The sequence below is a fragment of the Rhododendron vialii genome, chromosome 13a, assembly GCF_030253575.1.
Source record: "Rhododendron vialii isolate Sample 1 chromosome 13a, ASM3025357v1".
NCBI classification, from domain to species: domain Eukaryota; kingdom Viridiplantae; phylum Streptophyta; class Magnoliopsida; order Ericales; family Ericaceae; genus Rhododendron; species Rhododendron vialii.
In genome coordinates, this window is record NC_080569.1 from 6,180,001 (window position 1) to 6,205,671 (window position 25,671).

Below are 25,671 nucleotides of genomic sequence, written 5' to 3' on the forward strand. Positions count from 1 at the left end.
ATTTACGTGAAAGTCAGAATTATTTACTTTTAGAATTTGTCTTGACGAGATGAATTAAAAAATCAAAAAAGTAAAGTGCAAAACTAACAGATGGAGAAAAAGAGTTGAATAAAAACAAAGCAAAAAAATTCCTAAAAGTAGTGGAACGTACAAGGCCTGAAAAAAGGCCAAATTCTATCTTTTGTTGTCCTTCTCGTCAAGAAGACTTCAGTTTAACTCCTGAGCCAAAACCCAAAACTGAAGTTTTCTTTAAAAAAAAAATCTAAAAAAATAAAGAAGTTAATCCAACCATATATGAAGAAATTTCATAGCTTAAAGATAAACCAAAAAACAAACATACCAGCTTTACTTTCCGAAGCATCTCAGAATCCGGAATCTGTCCTCCCCAGGTTTCGACAACCTCGGCGCGCACCCGAGCTTGCCATTCAGGGTTGGAAGCCAAGAGCACGAGGCACCACGCGGCGGTGATCGCCACCGTCTCCTGGGCGGCCAGGTAGATGTTCTTGCAGTTGTCAACGATGAACTGCTCCTTCGCATCTCGGCTCATTTCCGCATTTTCGGCCCCTTCAAGAACAGTCTGCAGCAGGTCCTTGTGGTCTTGATCGGATTCCTTCCTCTCCTTCACCACTTTTACTATCAATGTGTGGATCTCTTTTACCAGCCCCCATATTTCCCTGTTGTTCTTTGTTGGAAGATTGCTGAAAAAACATAATTAATTTGTTTTAATCTCTCGTAATTCTACCAACAATGCTACGTACACTTTTATCGACCATTCTTCTCTCAGTCTCTCACATGTGTGTCGGCCCCTCATGTTTAATTTTGATGTCAAGGTCACTCACATATGAAAGATGAGTGGTTAAAGAATAATCGGTATGAAAGATAAGTGGTTAAAAAATGATCGGTAAGAGTGTACGTAAATTTGATAAAGATATTTCTCAAACATTGCATTCATCTTTGTAGGGAGTGGGCCCCATGTAAATTGACTTGCTGGAAGCCTGGAATCACTATTTTTTGTTCGATATTAGTATATGTCATTGTTTTGTAGTACTCCTCTGTTGTGTCCCTCCATATGTAATTAGAGGACTATAAAGTCTATCTAGATAAACTAGTTGATATCTCTAATTGATAACAAACAATTTTCAACCCGCAGAAGTGAAAAATCTATCTATCTATATAATAAGGGATAACGGTTTTTAAATCATATCTCTCTATAAAGCCTAACCATTGATTTTCTCCATAAATTTTACTGCTCTCCCTCTCTCTCTCTCTCTCTCTCTCAAACAATAGTAATTACACAATTGTCACTAATTAGAGTTCACGTTCAAAATTCATCTCTCTTTCTCTCTCACCTTCTTCTAGCTCTACGCTCCCAAACCCGATGCCCCCCTGAGATTTTCTTTGAAATCGAACACCCCTCTAGATCAGTTTTGGTCACGAACCCAATTAATGACTCATCCTCCTCTCTCTCTGTCATTTCAATCACGAAACAGGTCTATTTCAGGCTCTCTCTCTCTCTTGAATACACACACTCCCAATGGCAGCCGATTCGAAACCAGATTGACTCCATTTTTTTTCTCAGTTTAAATGGCTATTTCGATTGCAAAACTCACACCATTGTCCAAACTGTAACAGGATTCCCAATGGTAGTGGATTCAAAACTAGATTGACTCCATTTTTTTTTCTCAATTTAAATGGCTATTTCAATTGCAAAACTTTCACCGTCCAATCTGTATGTGTGCTATTTTGAAATTTTGAACGACCCCTCGGTGTTATATGAACACGTTGATTTTGTTCACAGTTACAGTGCTGATTTGCATGTGTGCAGATTGTTCGATTCGCGTCTTGGGTATGAGCATGCACTAAAAGAACTTTATTTGAACCTAATTTAAAAAAAATATATTAATTCCCATATAAATCAGTTTCGTTGGCGGGGTGGTCAATAGTTTCGTAATTCATTATAGTTGTGTTCAAAATGCGTTGCGCCGTGCCTTCAGGCACGAGTAAACCCTAATTCCTTAACGATATCTGAACCAAAGTTTTTTTTGGATAATATAGGGTGTCCCGAACTAATCCCTAGAGGCTAGAGCTAGTCCCCCTCCCGCAATCCTTCCACACGCTTACGCGTGAGGTGAGGTGGCTCCAAAAATTGCCCCTCCCACATACGAACCTGAGATTAACCAAATGCATGTTATATTGGGAGCTAGCTAGATTACCTTAAACCAGGAACCCCGATGGAGAAAATTTTCTTGGCCATGGCATCCTTGAGATTATTGAGCTTGCAAAAGATATCTTGTCCCTTGGAGTAATTGCTCCCAAAACAAGCTCTTGATATAACGTCTCCTGAGAAATCCAGCAAATCCTGGTCAACGTGTAAGTCTGCAATCCCACCCGCAGCCTCAACTTTAGTCTTCCACAAGTCCAGCAGCCCAGTTGCCGAATCCCAAACTAGGCTTGTCATTCCCTACAGTAATTATTATTATTTTTTGTTTTAAACAAGTTAGTTCGAATTTTTCTAAAACAAAATTTTAATACAAAAATGCAGCCAAGTGGTATAGGTACTATATGCTCCAAAGAGAAATTTTTTAACGGCGGAGCCATGAATAGTTGTTCGCGGAGCCAATCGCAACCGTCCAAATTAAGTGATTTGGACGGTCCGGATGTTAATGAAACTTTTCCGGAGAGGAGAAGTTAAACTTTTCTTCGGAAAAATTTCATTAAAATACGGACCGTCCAGAATACTTTTGAACGATCACGATTGGTTGCTGCTATAAACAGCTTGTTCAGAACACTTCTTTCCTGACCTGTGTTTGTTTGTTTGTTTTTTTTTTATTCGTATCTATGACATGAACTAAATTTTTTGAAAAGTTTCACTAAAGATGTAAATGAACCAAAACTAAAGAAGCACGCATGCAAAACTTCAAAATAACCATAAAAAAAAAGAAGAAAGAAAGATGAAAAACTAAGACATCCCAAACACACGCTACTTGCTTAAAACTCATTCTTACTAGGACTAAGGTATCGGTATCACAGTCAATACCTTGACTTCGTCCGTATATGGTAAACTTGGACAACTCCTACATATTTTGACCAGAAGCTTAAAAAGAGGGTAAGAACCAAAATAAACGAAGAAATGAGAGTTAAAATAAAAGTAGAAAACCCTTGGGTTGGCTTGTTAGTCAAAACCTGAGATTTAAGTTTTCCGTTTCCCAAGTTCAAACTTCTCTGGTGCTATGATCAGCTTCTCTGACACTAGTTCATACGGAGTTTTGTTCTGACTTTAATCGGGCTCCCCCGCAAATTAGCGATGGGATTGGACCCAAGATCAATCGAGATGCACGTACGCGGTCATCAGGGCACGTTATCCAAAAAACACACCTACGCTCCTAGAAAAAGTCACTACTAACTAGCTACATGGTTTATTATCGTATACTCCATATATATACTCGATCGTACCTTGACTTTGTCCATGTGTAGCTCTGGAGCGAGAATTTTCTTCTGGTATTGCCAGGTAGGGCCATTGGAGGTCAAGATACCTTCGCCAAAAAGAGGACCCAACTCCTTCCTGTGGTAGGAAGGCCTTCCCAGGTTTAAGGATGTGATTCTCGTTATCTCTTTCACTATGTCCGTCCGGTTTACGTGTATTATTTGTTTTGTACCAAGCGAGAATGTGAACAATTTACCTGCACCAACCAAAACCAAATTACTAACAAGTACTTCAATATTGGTAGCTAGCAAATGCTCAGAGAATCAACTCAGGAAAGGTGAAGGTTTAACAAGGGAGTGACGAAGTTTTTTTTTTTTGGTAACGGAGGGACAGCCCTACGGCCAAGCCATTATATAGACCTGACTGCGTAACCCAAATCTCTGAGGAGCTAGCGCAGCCAAACCAGTCACGGCCCCCCACTTACTGGGGTCTGCAGGGTACTCATCCAGTGGCCGAAATTGAACCCCAAACCTTGAGAAGTACTCTCAAAGTCTGGGCATCCAGCCGAATTACCACTGGGGCAACCTCTGGGTGTGTGGGAGTGACAAAGTTAATCAATAGATAAGACATGGAATGAGAGAGTGTTGGTAAACTAAATGGTAACAAATTAAGGGAGTACCATATTTCTGCCTCCAGTTCACAAAGAAGGGCAAGATATTGGCGTCATAGATGTGGGAGATCTGGGCCGCCTCCTGATCATTATCTGTGGCGGTTTTATTCTGATGATCAGTACTAGTAGTAGCTTTGGGGGGGCTTGACATGGCCTTCTTAATCTCTAAAATGTTCCCTAGAACAAAAGTTGGCGGTGGCCCTCTTATCCCTTGCTTCCTTAGCACCGCTCGAACCCTCTCCGGCTTCTTTACCAGCGCGTTGTACAAACGCACCACCACTCCCACTCCCCCCGCCAACGCAATCGTCGCCAATATCGTCATCACAGTTTGGATTTCCATCTCTCTCTCTCTCCTCTCTCTCTCTCGGTGTGTTTTTTTTCCTTCTCTTGTTGAGCTTGAAAGTACGCACAACTACTTTCAAGTTGAAGATAGTGCTCTTTTGCAATATGTACTGCGGGAAAGTGGATATTTATAGGTATTAAAAGCATAGATAATTACCTAAACATCCGGTATCCAAAGACAAACAATATTATTCAAAAGTTAATCAAGATTGACCAACTATTTAACCAAAAAAAAGATTGACCAATCTAATGCTTGCAAAATTTAATACGGATCCCTGTCAGGTAAGAATTGACAGGTAACCTGTCAAAGAACAAGTTTATATCTTACTAAGGCTGCGTTCTTGTACACTTGTTGGGTATTTTTTTACTTTTCATACGTTTTTTTTTAGCTATTCGTCGTAATTTTGGGGTTAATCATTTGTCTCGTCGAGATGAATCGAAAATATATAAAAATATTTATTGATATTAGAAAACGTTTATATAAGACGACATTTTAAACCAAAAAAGACAACTGCCTGATATTTTTTCGTATTTAGTAATTTTTTTTTTTAGCTTTTGGTTAAAGATTTTGACTTTTCAAACTTCTCTTGTTGAGACGGATTTTTAATCCAACAAATATAACGCAAATTTAATAAATAAATAAAAACGAACAAAACACATAGAACGAAGAAAAAAAATAAGTTTACAAGAACCCAACTAAACAAAAACTTTTTACGTCGACGCTCATGGTCAGAGACGAAACTATTGGTGGGATAAGGGAGGCCAAGGCTCCCGTGTAGGTTTTTTTTTTAAATTTTTTAAATATAAATACTTCAAGTTCACACGACCAATCAGGAAGTATTTTAAGGAAGTGAGAAGTTCAAACAACATTTTCAAGAATGAAGCTTAATCATTTTGAGTGTAATATTGTTCAGCATTTGGAATTCAAACAATTCGGAAGTATTTTTGAGTTTTGTCAATGGTTGATTGAGACTAGAAGATCAGCAACATACGTACTTGTCTACAGAGTCAAAGTATTTATGCTTACCCTTCATAGTTCAGCCTTCTGTTTATAAAATCCTGATTCCGTCCCTGCTCGTGGACATTAATATCCTAAAATTAAGTAAAACATTTCCGGTATATCTCAACCTAGGAAGGGGTCTTCAGATAATGTTCATTGCACCTTCTCAAAGTCTTCCACTTTCTCATTTTTTTATATAGTCAAAATCTTCCACTTATTTTTATACAGGAGAAATTTTCCTCGTCCTTTTTTAAAAAAAAAAATCTTCCACTTTCTTTGACAGGGTCCTAATAAAAATATAAAGTACGTCATATAAATCGGAGCGGCTGTAGGATTCTAGGTCAGGACGGATGATAAAATCAAATGTATACAAATTAAATTGCATGCAAATTAAACACTAAAATTTGGGAGTTGGATACAATTTTAATGAAATTTTCTTTGCGATTTTTGCTAGGAATCTAGTACTTGCGTTTGGAAATCTGAATTCATTTTGATAGCAAAAAGTTGGGGCCCGGGTAATCTTGGGCTTTAAAATTTGGGAGTTGAATACAAGTGTTGGTAATTTCTTCCTTGCTAGGACTATAGGTGTCGGTATCACAATCATTGCCTTAAAGTGCGCGTAAGTTGACAATGGCACCTAATTATCCGGCCAAAAAAATGTGGATATATTGCATTACCCACTCTTCCCTAGCTAGGTTCAACCACTCGAAATGGGAGATGTTGCGAAGCATTCCGTGTTGGGCAGCGGTACCAAGCGGCCGGCTCATCTCGGCACGAACGGCTTGGATTTAATTCGAACGCATAAAAATTTGGACCACCCATTGCTCTGATTAAGATCCGTGACATTAATTGTCGAGATGAATGGTAGGATAGGCCGCTCAGCACCGCTTGACACCGCTGCCAAGCGGTGCCTGGCAGCATCCCCGGGTGACTCGGCGTTCCAAAGGATTCAACTAGTTGTGTATGGCTTTCGATGCGTTCAAATTTATTTATTAATTAATTGACGTTGTATTTGTTCAGAACGGTATGTATGGAGAAGGTATATACTAGGGTTATCTTTTTTCGATATTGTCAAAGTGTTCCGTTTTTTGGGCTGGGTTTGGAGATACAGTTGTTTTTGTCCTCTATCTCATTTCTTTTGGAAATACGAGGGAACTTTTCATTTATTATCAATTGATTTTGAGATAGATATAAAATTTTCACAGGGTATCAGAGCGGGATTCATTACACCTCATATTTTAAAAATTTACAATCAACACCCTACGATGATAGACGAGCAAAAAAGTTGTACGATGATAGACCAAAACAAGCGGTAATACGAGACAAACCTCAAATGCAGCTACACGTGAGAGAGGATATTAAGAATATAGTCTCAGACATTTTTTTTTGTGATCGGCAAAAGTAAGATTTTATTAATTTTTGCAAGAAACATAAAAGCCTCAAAACAGCCCAACAGCCTAACAACAAAACAGCCACAAACCAAAAGAAAACAACCCTAAATTCGAACAACAAGCCGAAAGATATAGAACCAACAACTCAAAACCACCCATCTATAGAATTAAAATTCCAGAGAAAGAGGGAGACGCACCATCCTCGAAGTCCTCATCATCCTCCAAACCCGTGTCTTCCTCCAAATTGTCAAGATCACCGATTCTTCCGCTAAATTGGCCTCCTCCATTTCAACATATTTCTTTAAATTAAAACTTCTCCTCCCTCCTCCATTTCAATATAATTCCATACATGCATTGCTTGAGAGTGAAATGAATAATCACTTAATAACAAATTATTAAAGGACATCTCTGCTCATTGGCAACTCCGTTAGAGCTTTGGTTTGCCTTTTCGATTCTCCTTATTAACTTGTAAGAATTGCTTTTCAAGTTCATAATTTTTTTTCTCTTATAATAATAATAAGTAGAAGAAAAGATTCTGTCACATGAAGAATGGTTGAACCAGCTAGATGCATGTTATTCCTAATATGATCCTATGGTTATTTCGCATTCTACTTCCAATGGTAAATATTACAGTAAAGACAATGTACTAGCAAGAAAATATGATTGTTATGAGCGTATTATTTTTCTCATTTTAAAAATGTACGAGTCACCTTACTGATGTAAAGAAAGTCGCGTCTAAAATTCTTGATCTCTTGAACCGTTCACGGATTGGTCGACAATTCCTAGGGCTGATTGGAAACTGGTCAAGGACCAATGCTCACATCGTTTGGACTTTCGAGTTAAAGTTTGACATATGCATTAGAAACAAACCAAAGCATAAAGGAGAGGGAAAAAAAAAAGCCAGTTATCCCAAACAAATATTATTCACCTCAGTATTTTTTTGGTTATCCTTTTCCTTCACCTCAAGATCCAACCATAGCACTAGTTGTCAAGGAAGGAAATTGTCAAATCATTTTGCAATAATGCTATATGCATAACCGACACAACGGTTGTGCAATTAATTCTGACCGTCCAGGTGTGTTTGGACGGTCCGGATTAAAAATAATCTATTGACGATTTATGACCGGTCATAAATAAAATGAATCCTGACCATTAGTTACAACAATGTACGGTTAGAGATTGGTTGTGTAAAGAGTTGCTACAAGCACAACCGTTATGTTGGTCAAAATTTTCACATTCTGGTGCAAATGGGGGGTTGATTTTGCAATTATTTCAGTTTTAAACAGGCGAAAGCAAGCAATCAGAAATACTATCCAAATGCGGATCAAAAAAAAAGAAAAGAAATACTATCCAAATTAGGCCATTTCTGAGTTTCCTGTTCTCACAAGGAAGTTGTTGAATTCAATTCTTAGCCACAATTAATTAAAGCTGTTTTTAAGCCATGGTTGAGGAGGACTTAGTTTGAAGTTTGAATATCTTAATTTCCAATTATAGAAGTTTATCATCAAGTGTTGACCATTTGACCTGGTTAAAAGTCTCTGAAGAAGAGACCAAAAGTACGGATCTCCATGGGATATGGCACTATCCCTTCGGAAATCTTTCTTGATGACGGATTGGTGTGCCTCATCGGGGCCGTGCCTTGTTGAGAGGTAAGCTTGCCGCCTATTTCAATAGGATAGCACTCTTCCTTTTTTTTAAAAAAAAAATGTTATGCTGATGTTAGGAAAATGTTACGCCGCCTCTCAGTAAAAATATTATGCCTCTCAGTGGTGGGAAATCAAATCTCCCAAAAATAAATATTAACCACTCAATGACATAAACGGCTTATTTACCTTTTTGGTCTCCAAAATATTAACGAGTGGCCAATTTCGTTCCCAATATAAACAAGCCGAAGAAAAACACGACTCTCAACTCTGATCAATATTCTCAGTAACTCTACTAAACCAGTGAAACGCAACGGAATGGAAATTAACTACCGACGATACAAGAGGGGATATAAGCGGATAACTGGCACGAGCATGGCCTCGATGTATAGTCAACCCAAGTACCCAACAGCTAGTTTGTAAACAACCATGAACAACCAAGCCAAGCCAAGCCAAGAGAATCAGGAGAGCCAAAAGGACAGCCATAAGTGAGGACCAGGAGCAGCCACGCCAAGCCAAATTCAAGTAGGTCTACCAACTTGAGTTTGAAAGAAAAGAAATGAAGAATCCAAGAATCAGAAAGCCATGAGCGCTGGTGGTGAAGAGGCACATGCAGTGAGTAGAGTAAACTATGAGTGTCCGACGGACCGAAGTAAGGCTTAGGCCGCCTGCTAGAAGCGAAAATTACCATTTTAAATATAAGAAAAGAGAAGTTTTATTGAATTTGATATATGAAACTTTACAAACCCTCTATTTATATATAGGAGAGGGAGCCTACTTATGGAATGAAATCATACTAATTATGGAAGAAAATCATCCTAATTACAATCATAATCTCAAGATCACGATTTTATTTATTATATCTATTATTCTAACATAACTAAAGGTCAAAATTTGTAGTGCATTTATAAAAAATGAATGAACAAAAATTATTTTGCAAATTGATAGATCCCTCGTAACAAGGGTGGCTCCAAGATTTTCATCCAATGGTGACAAAATTTTATAATGTGTTAGTGACGATAAATGCAAAAAATAAACTTTAACTTCAGCAAGATTTATTATAAGCAAATTAAAGGAAAATGGATGTGTTTGCGATAGTTGTGGATACAATTGTTAGACTTTAGCTTCAGATTTTGCTGCAGATTTTTTATTCCAGATTTTTGGTAAAAGTTGAGAAACATATTTGTTGTAGCTGCAAGATTTATTTATTTATTTTTAAATTTTGTATTGCAGAATTCCAAAAGCTACCCAAATCAATATTTGGAATTTTGAGAATTTCTTTAACGTAGATGCAGATTCTACTATCTCAAGAAATAATACTCCAACATAAAATATCTTAGTATCTGACAATATCCCCTACGAATCTTCATACAGTATGTTAAAAACGATGAACTATATATACTATATATTCCATTACCAAATTTATTCATTGTTCACTTATTTAAACTCTCCATGAAAAATTAATTTTTACAAAAAAAACCCATCTATTTTGGTATATTTTTTAACGCCGAAAGTTTGCTAAAATCCCTAAGATAGTGGTAAAGCCGAGGCGACGGCAGCGTCAAGTCCACACGCAGTAAGCCGCCGTAGACACCCAAGCGTGGCATACTTGACTTTTCTCCAAGGCCGAAGACAAATAGTTCGTTAAGTAATACGTCGCAATCAGTTGAACCAGAACACTGGAACAAGATGATCAATGGAATCATTACCGTACGTGGATAGAGATCAGGATCACTAGTACTGGAGGTTTGTCCGGTCGTTGACTTTAATGTTCCGAAATTTGTTGAAGTGCACATAAACTGACTTTGACACCCGATTATTCAAGTCCAATCAAAAAAATGTGGATGGCATTACTCGTGCACTCTTTCCTAGCTAGGTTCAAACTCCGTTTCGCTAAACCCTTTTTCTTTTAGCACTTTTTGTCCTTATTCGATTTTTTTCGCGTTTGTTCGTTTTATGCCAAACTTTTGTAGATTATTATGACTTTTATCTAAATATTTTGAGAAATAACTATTTTTTAGCAAAAAAAATCGACAACAAGATGAATTGAAAAACAAAAAAAAAGTAAAGCACAAAACTAACAAATGTGAAAAAAATTTGCTTTAAGGTCATAATAAGAAAAAGTCCACAGAAAAAATAGAGCGTTTTCACTATTCGTGATCATCTGGCACATGAAGAATTAATGGTTGAACCAGCTTGATGGTATTCCTAGTTTCCTACATATAATTATTTCGGATTCTAATTCCAATGGTAAATAAAATGTACTAGCAAGAAAATATGATTGTTACGGGCGTAATTACCAATGTAGAGAGGGTCGCGTCTACATTTCTTAATCTTTTGAACTGTTTGCGGCCCAATGTTGGCGGATTGGTCTAGAATTATGAGGGTTGATTGGAAACGGGTCAAGGATCAATACTCACATCGTTTGGGCTTTCGAAAAGAGAAATTTGTTGTTTTTAGGAATTGTATAAACTTGTCGTACGTGAATTCTTGTTGCAATTATAGACGTCATGTTAATCATACGCTTCCTTGCATCACTTAGGCACGCACATTGACTAATTTCTACGGGATCAGTACTTACCTTAGCGTATTGGAAAATGTCAAGTTATATATCTTGGCTATATTCCAACAACACCCGCAAATTGCTAAGATTATGTTTTGATATATATATATTAGTACTAGAGCAGAAGGACGGTGGTATTCGATCCCATTCATCCTACAATGGTACGTACGATTGTCAAAGTTGATCTTTTCGTAGCTGCCGTACAGCACTCATGACTCTCGAATGTTGGAAAATTCTAAAAATCATTCGTCCTACAATGGTACGATTGTCAAAGTTGATCTTTTCGTAGATGCCGTGCAGTACTCATGACTCTCGGATGTTGGAAAATTCTAAAAATTCTCTCAACAGTACTGCATATAAATATATTTTCCATAAACGGTTAACGGAGTAGTTATGAAAGTGTTGAATATTGCAACAAGGGGTTCTATATATACATGGCGGCTTGAGTTGACCTACTTGAGTTTGAAAAATTAATTCAGGATCAGTTTGATGGTTACAACCGGGAGCCGAAAGCTCGATCGACCGGAGCGAGAACCAAGGGAATTACGATCATGATCGATCGAGAAGGTTGCTCCCAGAACAAAAATTATGGGCAGATTATTCAAAACTGGCAACTCTGACCTAGCACTAATATTGTATTTTACATTGTATTGATTGATGAGGATGATGCGTTTCATGAACCACTTACGTACAGGTTTTTTTCAGGATTTTTTTGCCCCTTGACTTTCTGAAATGGATGGCGGTCAGCCTTCAATTACCCTATGCTTCTGCAATCCCCTATTTTCATGACGGCATTTTCTTGAGTGCTTCTGCAATCAAAGTGCATTTTGGTTATATATATGACGGCATTTTCTTGAGTGCTTCTGCAATCAAAGTGCATTTTGGATATATATATATATATATATATATATATATATATATATATATATATATATATATATAAATTGAGGTTGCGTTCTTCCGAACTTAATTTAAATATGTGAATTTTGTCCTTATTTGAGATTTCTTCACAATATTGATCATGATTCGACTAGAACGGCAGGGTACTACAAATTTGGCACAATAAATGACTTTTTTTCGTTTTTTCAAGATTATAATATGTTTAAATCCTTAATACAAAAAATTAACAATTGATTAGAAATCTTTGCGTATGTATCTATCAACGTACATATAGAGCAACAAATGGACCCTGATACCGTCTTTAATTATGAGGTCAGCTTATCAGATAGTATTTTCAATGATTGAAAAATACGAGATTAAAAATGAGGATAGATGGGAAAAGTGTGTCCACGTTTGATTTGGAAGAATACCAAATATGTGAGATTAGTTGTACCGTGTTTGGTTAGAGCAGGATAAAGATGTTGGAGATTATTTTTTACCGTTGAAAGTGGAGGGAGATAAACAGAGGAAGGGGACTAGCTAATACCACCCCTTCGCATACGAATTTTTATTTTATTTTTGATTCAACGGTTAGGGATGTCTGGGGTAACTTACGAACGCTTCAACTAGTTTCCTCCATAGTCCGATCAAAGACAGACCATCTACGAAATTAGAGAATTCACAATAAATTAACCCATATATATGAGGGTGAAGTGTGAACCCATATAAATGCCTTCAATTATAGAAGTTTTTGGGTGCAAATTGAGTACCACGTGGTAGAACCCAACATCCATCCGAGCCTTTCAAACATGTTTTGGATGGTTGATATTCGAGCATCCTCCCTCCTACTCAGCCATCCAAACGTATTCTGGATGACACGAATGTGCTATCGGATATATGTGTACAATGTCCTATTTGCATCCAAAAATTTCTCGCTTGAACGGACAATGCTTTTTGACCCAACTCTTGTTCTCTTTCCCATGAATCATTTAAAATTAGGTAGAGTAGAACTGGCTTTTGTCTGGACGTCTTCATTTCAACGCATTTTGTTGTAATATTTTAATTTCAAGCTTATCCCCATCATTTTTTGTCATTTAACCTCCTCTTTTAATTAATGATGATGTTGTTGTGCTTAATTAATTAGGTCTTACCTATTATTTTGTCATATTCTTTCATGACGTCATTATTTGCGCCAGCAAAGTGCCAAATGTAGCATAATTATGAGGTATCGAAACAAATTTAAGCGTTATTTCCACTTTTGGTCAATAAAATCAATCCCCACAACGTTTCCCGGTGGTTCGAGCAAATGCCCGGGTTTTGAGAGTATTTATCAAGATTTGAAGTTCGATTTTTCACCGGATAAGTATCCTGAAATAAGTGGGGAGCCATGACTAGTGTCGCCATCTAGTTCCTCCAGAGGTTTGGGTTGCGCAGTCGAGTCCATCTAGTGGCCTGGCTGTTTCCTCTGTAACCCAAAAAAAAAAAAAAAATCCCCACTCACTTTTATCAAAATATTCAATAAAAGTTCACAGGTGTTAAGTTTGTTGTTCCACGTAATAGTAGCCCTAACACTGGCAGTGAGAGTGCCCAAATGCCTCGTTTTATCGGATATAAAAATCACCCCAATTTAGCCCACAAGAGAAGGAATAGAGTTCTGAAAAAGGAAAAGAAAAACAAATTGGAGGCTGTGAGCAAATCTGTTTGGTCGAGGAAAGAAAATGAAATAAAAGGTAAATTCCTTTGCCTTAACATACATATATACATTGTGGTTGTGATTTTTATCTTCTGAGTTCAATTATTCTTTCTTTTGTTTCTTGAGCTCAACTACATTCTTACTCATGACTTCCAATTGCTCTTTGATTGTGTAACTCTTTTTTTTTTTCCATAACTCGGAATTCAGTCAAATAAACCAGTAATCCGGGGCTAATTATATCGTGTCTCAGTGGAGTCATGATTAAATTTGGAACGAAGCCTTGTTTAGATTGGTTCACGAATTAATTAATAGCATGCGAATGAGAGTCGACCCCATGTGGTTTTCTATGACTGCAACTGCACCAGCCCATGAAAATTTAATTTGCAGCTCTTTCATTTTCTAGGCAATATTTTTCCGTTTGGTTTATTATAGTTGTTTTGACAGAAAGGAATTTCTTTTTTTTTAATCTCCCAAACAAAAGAAGAAGTTCAACCCATTGGAGTTTACATGGTGGTCTTGGCTTGGGACTTAGGAGCCGGTTTGTTTCTATCTAAGATCTCAAGTTCGATTTCCCTTTCTAGCAACTTTTGAGGTCACTTCACCCCTAAGTGCAAGTGTGCGAAAAGGGTGTGGCATGGGCTGTAGGAATTAATTTGAGGAGTGTATAAGCTGGCTAGCAACAACCCCTAAAAAAAGAAAATAGAGAGAGAGAGAGAGAGAGAGAGGAGAACAAGAAGAAGAAGCAGAAGAAGAAGAAGTTCGATAATGGTTTTTTTTTTTTTTTTCTTTTGAAAAATCGAATGTGAGGACCACCATATCCCTCTTATTAATCTGTTTCCAGGGATCTGCGATGTTGTCAGAAAACTGATGATTACCAAAGCATAAGGCTTCTTGCAATTGTCAACCTGAAGTTCACTCTAATATTTAGGGAAAATGACGCCCAGGACGTGTTTTGGTAATTAATACCCGCTAAAGATAAGCTAAGAACATTTATTAATGCTGAACATATTCTTGATAGGTATTAATTATCGAAACATGTCATTGGCCGTCATTTTTCCTAAAATATTTTATAGGCCTCTCACCGTATTAAGACTCGTTCATTTAGGACACTTGATCTAACGATTGTGTTACTGTAATTAGCTGAGGGTAAGATTGTAAGTTTAACTCTCTTTGAATAGTAAATATTTAAACCTCGATTGATGGATTAATGCCTTAGGATTATGATTGCATAATTCCTTCTAACACCGGATAGAAAATAAATAGTAAATTAACTACTCGTTTCAAATAGATAGAATGAATATTATGACTCATCTTCAGTCAGCTTTGAAATGGGTTGGTGTTCTTATCAGTAGGGGGTTTGGTCACAATTGCCTCCTGTAAGCGGCGCCTATTAGAAAAGGCATGAGATTCGCACAAATATGTGGTGATGAAGAGTGTTTAATGCATTATTTAAAGCACTAAATAATTGCTCAATAAAGAGAAGGCATGACTTTTACCCGCTAGATGACTACATATTCAACCTTACAAAAATAACTGTCAAATTTGAGCAAGGGGACAGAAAAAGAACGAGATTTGTAGGAGTTGTTTGGTTGGCGACATGGGATTCCCAAAACCCATTTCCCTCCTTCAGCATAGTTTTTAATAAGTTTCATTTTTAGTTTTCACTTATTAGTTATTACTTGGAAAATCTCCCTTTAAATCATTTTTCTTTTAGTAAGAATAGATCTCTTCAATGTAACGTATGTGACCTCACCTGCCAAAATTGCAATGATGAAAAACAAATTCATGTTGACCAAACTTTTTGTGCTGTGTTGCATTAACGTTCGTGCAATTACTCTTAACTCTTAACACACTAAATCTTAATGTCAGGGTTGGTATTCAATCGCAGAAAAGCTAATATTAATACGATCATTATATAAGTCGTTACATAAATTGTGACTCCTTATTAGTGATTGATAAGGGTATCATAAAGTTCTATCATCAGGCTTATTCGTCTGGGGTTCTCAAAACACCTACGCATGGTCCGTAATAAATTTTCTCTTTGTTCTCTTTACTTATTACTTTTAAAAATCTCCCTCGTAACCCAAACCGAACAGGGGCACTACTCAAATAATGAACACTCAAACACGTGATAGATGCCTTTGTCAAAAAAAAAAAAGAAGAAGCAGCAGCAGACGAAGAAGAAGAACACATAGGTTGTGTTTGGTTGAGAGTTTAGTTTAGTTTAGTTTTGGTAGTGGGTGGAGAGAGAAATAGAGTAATGATTGAAGATAGGGGTAATGATTGGAGAGAGATAGAGAGAGATAGGAAAGTAATAATTGAAAAAATAGGGTAATGATTGGAAAAAGAAATAGGGTAATGATTGAAAACAAAACTAAAACTAAAACTAAACCGCGAACCGAACAAAGCCATAGTTGTTGATGCTTACGTGCAGCGCACCACTCCAGTAGTAGAACAGAGGGACAGGCCCAAACCTGGTAAGACCAGACTGTAGGCCCAAACCTGGTAAGACCGGACTGTAGGCCCAAACCCTTTTATGCACGGACCCACTCTCTCACTGTAAAAGTAAGAAAATAAATCAAGAAAAAGAGTGGATATATAGTATCATATGGGTCTTTTATTACTGTTGCTCTGTTCTCGTTCGTCTGGGAGCCAAAGATTAAAAACAAAAAAGGGGAAAAATGGAAATTTCCAGTATGAACAAGTCTTTAAGGTGTAGCCGTTAGTTCTTGAAACCCCAATAATCTTCAAGCAACATTGTTGATTATCTCTCTACACTGCGCTTTTCAATGGATTTGCCAACTGGGTTCGGGGTTCCAGTACACCTAAATCTTACATTTTCCCCGAATGACACTCAAAAAAAACCCAAACCCAAGTCAAAAGCTCCCTTCCTTACACAGATTTGTAAAGAAGCACTGTTACAGTTAATTAGCGTTGATTTTCATTTTCTGAATTTCTGTATGTGCACATTCTTGAATGTGGGTTTGTGGGAATCTTGGTAAACAATATAGTGAATATCTGTATATTTGTATATATACAGAGAGAGAAACAGGGTGGGGGGTAAAATGGTGAAGCGAAAAGGCAGAAGAGGACAAAAGAGGAAGAGTGCCCGTACTAAGGCACTCGAGGCTTCGAAGAAGGCCAAGAAAGAGAGCAACAACAACAACAGCAGCAGCAGTCCTCTCAGTACAGAGGAAGAGCGAAACCAAGACATCAGTCGTGATCAGCACAATGCCGCCCTATCACCGCCGCTGGCGACGGCGGCGGAGGGAATGGCGGAGGCTGCCATTGGCCGACAACAATCTATGCCCGAGCCCAGAAGGGGGCGGAAGAAGAAGAGACTCGATGAAGTGGCGGTTACTTCTGTTGGCCCCGCAACCCACCAGGTGCTTTATTATTATTTTTTTTTCTGTGAGATGGTGGAAATTTACGCAAAGAATATATGAGAGAAACTTATTCATGACCGCGCAATTTCACCCGTCCATTCGCGCAATTAATGATTGAGATGTGTTTTCAATTTTGACTTGTCAAAAATAGTTGTTACCGGTTACGGTTGATTTTCAATCCGGATCATCTAAAATACTTTTGGACGCACGCGATTTAGTGTCGTGTAAATCTTCTTTACGGGACGCTCCGTAAAGAGATATACATACACGTTTTATGTACCGACACACAATCAGCATCTGTAGTACTTTTGGGGTGCTCATTTCGATTAGTAGTTGTTTATGTCTTGTCTTGTACTGGGGTTTGGTTTATTTATGCATTTAATTATACATTTCTTGAATTTCTTTGATTCTGATATGAGCCAATGGGGTGAGAAACTCTAGTGAAATGGAAGAGTGCTGGTGGGATAAGAAATGAAAACTTGTTGTTTGAGGGATTGAATGTGCTGGTGATGTGGGGTGCAATGAGTCATTGACTGAGTCTTATATCAACCTCGCTATCACACGCACCTGGGCTGGAGCCGCCTCGGCCAGAGGAAGGTGGGTGCGGTGCATGAGGCGAGGGTTTGTAAACCACGAGAGAGGTGGAGGTGGAGGCTGGGGGTCATAAAATATTCTGCATATATAGGTTAAAAACGAATGGTCCGAATTACTTAAATAAACTAGGCTTTGCTTAGTTTGGTTGATCTCTTATGTAGAAGCATATGAGGATTTATTTATGCACAGTTATTTCCGCGATGCATATTTGTTTGTTGGTCTCATCCTTTTTTTTTTTTTGATCGGCAAGTTGGTCTCATCCTTTATAACTTGCAGAATGGAGAACAGGAAAAACTCGAAGTTCCTCCAGTAAATAATGGTGAGTGTTATCTTGATCAAAAGATGCTTAACATAATTTTCTGTCGAAAACTTTCAACCATCGTGCATGGTAGTGTCAACACAGTCATTGTACATCTAATTTTATCGGTGCAGTTCTGCCATCTAAACAGCGGATGCCTGAAAAACGCATACTTGAGTTTGTCCTTGATATACTGCAAAGGTGAGTTGTTTCTGCTCTGTATGTCACTGCATTTGGTCTATACATCAAGAGAGTTGATTCCTGGGATTAACAGAAAGAACAATGTCCAAATAGGAAGATTTTTTTTTGGCAGAGATTTGGTCTTCTCATCTTGTTTATTTTTCTATATAGGAGAGATACCCATGAAATATTTGCTCAGCCAGTTGACCAAAATGAGGTTGGAAGTGCTTATCTTAGTTTTACTTTCACAATTCCAATTTTTTTTTTCCGTCCACAATGTTGATGTGTCTCTTGGTTTGCAAGGTGGAGGGCTATTATAGTATCATTGAAGAACCAATGGACTTTGGCACAATGAGAGCGAAACTTCAAGAGGAAATCTACACCACTTTGGAACAATTTGAGGTTTCCTCCTTTATAAACAGCGACTCTCCTTTTCTTCGCATACAGATATATTGAGAGGGCATGAGTAATTCATTAGTGTTTGAATCATTGTACAGAATGATGTGTTTCTGATAACCAACAATGCAATGCTTTTCAATTCGTCCTCTACGATCTACTTCAGACAGGTAAGTGTATCTATTCTTTACGTGAATGGGTAAAACAAATCAATTTTGTGCATGCTAATTTTTTTGTAGTTCTTGTGATTTCCAGGCGCGTGCTATACATGAGCTTGCAAAGAGGGTCTTTCATACCCTAAAAACTGAACCACAGAAAATAAAGCTGGAGTTCTCCATGACAAGAAGACGGTATGGGAGGAAACCCCGTGGTGAATACGGAAGTTCAAGCGTTAACCTTGGCGCAAAGCTTAGAGTTAATAACCTAGCAGATCCGCATGATTATGATATTCTTTCAGGTATGAATCTGATTGACTATTACCCGCCAAGGAAGAACTTAATGTTATCATCAATCCTTGTTTCCTAGCACGGGTAACCCCAGGAAATATGCAGCCTAACCTCATTTCTGGTGAAACTTGCATCTTGTTGATAAAAAACCTACTCCTTCCACCCCTACTATAGTGATTATTGAGATTTCTATAACTATGATTAATTAGACCAAGATTCTCAGCACCTTAAAAAAAAATTAAAAAAAATGTCATGACTGGCGATTGGTGTGAATGCACCATTCAAATAGGCTATGGCAATGCCATCATGGTAATCTTGTTGGCCAGCCTTGTACAATCCTAAATGGGATGACAGAGGGTCAATCCTCGCTGAAGTTCATGATTGATTATTTCTTCCATATTGTGAGGCTCGTCCTTTAGTTGGTTGTATCTTCCTGTTAGGGATCTTTTGATGGGCTGGTTGTAATTTTGTGTGGGTTTGAATTTTCGGGATTCCTGATATGTCAACTGATATCCGGTTTGATGTAAACTTCTCATAGCACATGTAATTGTGTAAATATTCTCCTACCACTTAGCCAAAAAAGCGCCCATCTCAGGGGTACGTTTTAGTTCTCTGTGGCTTCATGCCCTATGTGAAAACACCCTAGTGTTCCATGCCTACTCCCATTATACGTTTTCTTCAATTGCAGTGAAAGTGAAACTGTTTCCAAAATTAGACTCAACAGACAGGCGCACAGCCACACACGTACACAAAGCAAAACCTTGATATAACATCAATCGATACACATGCATATTTGTATGCTAGTTTCCATATCTGGTGTTTTATCTTTGCTGGAAGAGAATAAGACATTCCGATTGCACCAAAGGAACATATTTTCCACATTCGGAATGTTGTAGTCAGCAGAAGCTGACTTCATTTTTCTTGCTTAACTTCTCTAAACAGGGTGTCGAGATGGTAGAAATGTGAATTACAACAAAACTGAAAGGCGTCAAACGTATGCACCTCAGTATTCCACAGTCAGTGAGGAGGAGTCCATAGTTTCAACGGTTTATAGCTCCTCGAAACAACTTGTGCCAGTAAGTCCCATATACAAATGCACACTATCTGCGCAGCCTTGCATCATAAAACACTACTTCAGGGAGCCGTTTCCTCCTTAGGGTTCAGATGTTCAGTTGAAATTGATTGCAATCATCTGTTTTCTGCACTTGCTTGTCTTTGGTTCTCTGCTTTATTTTGAATTTTCTATCAAAAGAGCTTGATAGTTTTGTCAAAATCCTATAATCATTGTTTCAAATTCATCAAATAAGTTGTGGTATCAAATTTTCTAAACAAGTGGTCCGTTGCTTGTGTTATTCTCTTTTACGTGGATAAGACCTTATTATTTCTTTACCCCTAGTTAGAGCATGTCCTTTGGAATGGTCTAACCATCTGAAAGTACTGTTTTTTGAGGTTGAAAAGTAATGAATCGATGTCATTCCCTTAGAGCCTGAAAAATATTTCACAAAATTCTGTGCTGCAGTTGTAAACATGATTCTGCTATCTCAATGTTGGATGCTTGGATCTCTTTCTATTTTTTTGAATTCCTTTTTCCTCAAGTAAGGGATTGCCTTGTCTATGCTAATAGCAATTTCTGAACATTGTAGGGAAATGGGGGTATCGGGTACAAAGAGAGTCTGCTGCGGTTCGTTGAAGAATTAGGACCAATCGCTCAAATGGTGGCACGCCAGAAGTTGAGATGCTTGACTCAAACACCAATTCCTCTGATTTCATCGACAGCTCCCCAACAAAGACCTACTTGTATAAATGGTGTCACGAACACTGTAACTGCTGCTCTGAAAAACCCACAGGGCAGCCACGACACTATATCAAAAGGAAAAAACATTATCACCAGCGACAACACAGGTATCAACAGTAGCATTTCCAGAGGAAGGATGGAGGTCGAAATTGATAGACTGGATATTCCCAATGCAAGGAAGGGTGTTCTCATTGGTGACGGCATGGATTCCTACAGTGGTCCTATCTGCGGCGAAACTCTCCCTTGCAGTGTAAATGATGGCTTAGATAGCCATAAGTACATGGATCTTGGTCAAGGAGCTGTAAGGGGAGGTAGTGGTAACTGCAGTCAAAACATTCAGAGTCAATTTTGTTCTTCTTATCTCCCAAATGATCGCGAGCAGCCATCACATTCTGCCCCTATACCACAACCGGCGTTGTTTGAATTCCTTTCTAGCAGCAGTCATAAGCGCCTGAAATCATCAGTATATCCTTCCACAGTCATAAGGCCATCCGTGCCGAGTCAGCATATGGCCTTGATGCATGGGCCAGGACGGGAATCCAATGCTCCGCCGGACCTCAATTGTGGAGCTAGTTCGAGTCCTGTGAGCCAACCTGTGGAGTGGAGCCTGCCTACCCCGTGGGGTCCACAGGTGATCGTCGATATTCATGCAAATCTGTTGAGCAACAAGGGATTCATGCACCAAGAACCGCAGCTCCCGGTGGATCAGTACTGGCAAGCAAAGTCCAGTAGAGAGAGTCCGTTGGGCCATGATGGGCTTCCACGGCACCAAAGGGGACCGCAGGTTGCATCAGCAGCACCGTACACCCAAGTGCAGCCCAGTGGGGCGAACCCTCTAGGCCAAGATGCAGTTCTGCAGCAAGAACTCTTGAGCCAGTCTGGTTATACACAGCCGCAGCCAAGTCTACTGAATCTCTTGGGCCAGGGTATATTCACGCATCTCAGTCCACTAGGCCAGGATGCTTACGCGGTGGAAGGCCCACAACTAGTAGTACCCCAGTACGTGGAACCGCAGGCGCCCAACTATGTGAATCCACTGGGCCGGTATGGAATTCGATCGCAAGATACGCAACCCGGGTTGCCACACCAAGGAGTGACGTCTGATCCAAGGTACTTCAATGAGAGAGAGCTCATGAAAGACAACCAACAAAACAGTATTAATGCTGGATTCTGGAACTTTCAACAGCAGTTTTTGAGAGGTGCTACCAGCCATCACCCTGATTTGGATCTTCGGCTGCAAACCCGTAATCGGAGGTCGTAAAAAACTGGAAAAGAAACAAGAAACAGAAAAAGGAATGTAGGACAAAAGAAGAAAGGAGTATAGTTTTCTTGCCTGTGAAAAACAATACCCCATAAATATAGAGGAGTGTTTTAGCCCTGTTCTCTTGTGTGCGCGACAATTTTGGCCCCGTTCTCTACTGTCTTTTTTCGGAAATCCAGTCTTTTAAGTGTCTTTAGCATAGTCGTATATGAACTTTTTTAAAATATGACTTCTTTTTTTCAACTTTGGGCTTTATATTTATATTTTTTTGATTCCTAACGATGTGATGTATAAAAATTTGAACCGAATCTAGTGAAAATGAAGGAAAAACAACCAAAAAAAGAAGTGCAAAAAATGCTTGAAATTTTTGACCCGAAACCAGTGGCGGAACCAGGATTTTAACTCCGGGAGACCGGCTTTGTAGGCATATACTTATTATATCATAAGGTTTTTGCTTTCCAATTTATTACATTTATACATTGCAATGATTCTTTAGGCTACATCAACTATCACGTGCTTATTTTTTTATTTATGAAAAAAAATTGAGAATGTAAAATAACCGATTTTGTATCAAATCGAACCAAAATTATTAAGATTATAAGTAGCTATACCCGAATAATTATCAATAATATTTAAAATCAGGTATATACAAAATAAAAATTTTAAAATTCGAACACTCGAGGAGCCAGGACCGGAGCCCCCCGGGCTCCAACATAGCTCCACCCTTGCCCAAAACATTGTGATCTGTACCATACATATACAGCGGTAAATTAAGCACAAACATTTTTGTGCCTGCGAAAATCCTAATATAGTTTGCCCCTGATTACAGAAGAATTTCTCGTAGTTAATTACACTGTATTATCTAGGTTTTAGAACAATCTTCTTTATTTTTTGAAAATTAGAAAAAAAAAAAAGGAATTAAAACAAACAAACTTTAACAACAAATTTTTAAAGTAAGGCTGTCCGGACTCCGGTTGTTAAGAAATCCTTAGCACTGCTTTCTTCTCTCCACCGCGTTACATAAAAGCTAGTTTGGGCCGCCGAATGACTCGTAGCGCGGCCCATTTGAGTAATTCGCGCCATCGATTTGTTTTCCAAAAAGTTTAGAACCACAAACACTCACAAAATATAAGTGCCCTACACACTAGGGTGTGTAATATGTGCGGAGCCCACACGTGCTGTGACTGTTTGTTTGTGTAAATGCGTTCATGGTTCTAGATCTTCTTGTTCGTTTTTAGCCTATCTATGCAGAATATTTATGGAAAAAATGACCGATATTAATCAAATATACTTACAATTTTGTCAAAACAACAAAAAGGGTAGTGAGGATTTTAGAAAAATGGCATCTATTTCTTTTTTTGGAAGAAAGTTATGAAAGTGTTATATATTTATAATATATCTTGTATAGTTGTTTTATAATGCACGATATGGTGATGAACTCAACATAAAACACGAAGAGCAATGCTAGCTGCACACATAACTTTTAAACAAAATTCCGGACACGATTATGTCCGGAACGGTTTGATGCATGTAGATCCATGTGTATTGAACGGCTCCGGACATAGGTGTGTTTCGAATTGTATTTTAAAGGTGTGTGCGTATATACTTTTCGAAACACAAATCCGTCAAATGTGAACCTTATGATGGAGCCATAAACCAAACTGGATGCCCAGTCTTGACTACCTATTGGAGAGAAGCTGGACTTCCATATGACAATGTAGGCAGTTCAACACAATCAACAACAAAAACAAAAGCAAAATGGCCTATCGGAGAAGAGATACGTCGATGTGCGCGTAAGGTGACCCATGACTATCGGAAAAAAATAACAAAACGACAGCACTGGAAATTCATGATGCATATTGTTTAATTTGATATGCAATGTACTCCGACCTTGCATTGATTTCAAAATTGTTAGGGTTTTCAACACGTGTCGATCACCCTTTAATTCAAATATAGAATCGAATAAATAGTACAGTAATTCGAATACTCCTATAGAATGGCATAAATAGTCGCAAGAAAGTACAAGAAGAAGCCTTTAAAATAAGGTATCTACCACTTTCATGACAGGACCAACTTTGAGATTTTTTGCATAATACAAACTCGATCGGACGCTGATTTTGGCGCTCTATTTTTGTATGCTAATTTTATGTACAAAGTAGAGCGCTTAGCCTGCGTACAAAAGTGGAGCGCGAAAATCAATTTCCTAAAAACTCCATAAAAACAAAGGAAAAAATAGTAGGAATAGTATTTGTTATAGCATCCAAGAGATACTTGCACGAGAGCCGAATGATTAAACAAAACGCATGCTCATCTCTAGAGGAAAAATATACACTAATAAAAACCAAAGTGATGTACTTGCATCTTGATCTGCACAAGGAACTCAAATTTTCTATACAGTGCAGATTCCAGACGACCACTTTACTGGCAAACACATTAAACTATTTAGCTTCGATTCCTAAAGTTGTTTATTGTAAAGTATAGTTTTATCTCAAAAAAAGAAGTGGAAAATTACCTAGCCGTTGCTTTATGAATGAAGACCGTACGGTTAAATAGTATACAAAACGATACGATATCGTGATTCTATTTTCACACCTCCTTTTTTACCATTTATATTTTTTTCTCTGTATCATACCAATATAGAGTATTGATGAAAGTGTTACAAAAAAAAAAAAAAAAAAACAATTTCAAAGGGTAGTGTGGAAAAATCACAACAATAATAGTAAATAAATACTACTCCTACAGAAACAGAGGGCCGACACGAAGACTAGGTTCAAGTTCCAACGCGTGCATAGATTGCTTTAATTGGTCCATCAGACAAGAACCGCGGATCAAAAAAAAAGACATGAACCGGAAATTTCTGAAGTTAGAGGTTTTTTTTTTTAATAACCAAATGTTTGGGCCAGCTTGCTCTCACCTCGATTAATTTCGGGACCGAAGTTAACGAGCGAGCAAACTCTTCAAAGTTCAATGGCCCAAAAATTTAGAATGTTTAGCCTTCGTGAGATTCGAACATATAACCTCATAAAGAACAAACACATATTTACTTTCTTATGCTTACTTAGCTAAACGCCGTAGGTTCTCAGAACAAAATACTACTCATCTCCCATTTTGTTTGCTCAAATTATCATTTTAAACCGTTCTAAAATATTTTCTTTCATTTTTTAAAATAGCCATCAAAACATTAAAAACTTCCAAATTTACCCCTTAAGTTTATTTTTTAAAAATAGCCATCAAAACATTAAAAACTTCCAAATTTACCCCTTAAGTTTTGAATTGAACTACATACATGTTTACAGGTAAGGTAATTGTAAAAAAAAAAAAAAACCCAGATTTTTCGGCTTATTGTGGCTTTTTCAAGTAATTTGAGTTTCGATTCCTCTTGTTGAGATGGATTAATAATCCAAGAAAAATTGATGCCATCTTAACAAACAACAGTGAATTAAAACGGTGAATAAAAACAAAAAAAAAATGCCAACTGACTTTTTACAATAAAGTACGTGTTTTAAAATGGTGAATTTGTCAATATAAGACACTTTTAACTAATTTTTAAATATCACGTGTTTGGTCAAATAAGAGTATCTCCAATCCTTCTTACCATTTTTTCTGCCCAAACCCAAATTTTAAGTAAAAATACTAAAAATCTATTTGCAATGTCATACCCATTTCCCTAGCCATTTTGAGTATTACCCTTTCTGTTACTCGAATTTTGA

The 25,671-nt window shown here is 37.8% G+C and overlaps 2 protein-coding genes across 3 annotated transcripts in view; one reads left to right on the forward strand and one right to left on the reverse strand.

Annotated features, from left to right (window-relative positions):
* LOC131313179 (cytochrome P450 714C2-like) overlaps positions 1–4,543 on the reverse strand; it is a 5,477-nt gene extending 934 nt beyond the window's left edge. The window contains exons 1-4 of the mRNA XM_058341341.1: positions 4,104–4,543; positions 3,454–3,680; positions 2,214–2,461; positions 341–698 (exon numbers count right to left, since the gene is read on the reverse strand). Coding sequence (XP_058197324.1) covers positions 341–698; positions 2,214–2,461; positions 3,454–3,680; positions 4,104–4,434 — 1,164 coding nt within the window. The 5' untranslated portion in view covers positions 4,435–4,543. The remainder of the gene's footprint in view (positions 1–340; positions 699–2,213; positions 2,462–3,453; positions 3,681–4,103) is intronic.
* Positions 4,544–16,185: 11,642 nt separating this feature from the next.
* LOC131314479 (uncharacterized) lies at positions 16,186–22,113 on the forward strand. 2 transcript variants are annotated; one of them, XM_058343124.1, is made up of 10 exons: positions 16,186–16,318; positions 16,646–16,991; positions 17,862–17,904; positions 18,018–18,084; positions 18,235–18,280; positions 18,367–18,465; positions 18,561–18,629; positions 18,715–18,916; positions 19,848–19,981; positions 20,549–22,111. In XM_058343124.1, exons 1-10 carry the CDS (start codon positions 16,287–16,289, stop codon positions 21,959–21,961), a joined length of 2,451 nt encoding a protein of 816 aa, XP_058199107.1. In that variant the 5' UTR covers positions 16,186–16,286; the 3' UTR covers positions 21,962–22,111. The 2 variants fall into 2 exon arrangements, with proteins under 2 accessions (XP_058199107.1, XP_058199106.1); XM_058343123.1 differs by having other exon boundaries at positions 16,234–16,528; positions 20,549–22,113.
* Positions 22,114–25,671: the final 3,558 nt, after the last annotated feature.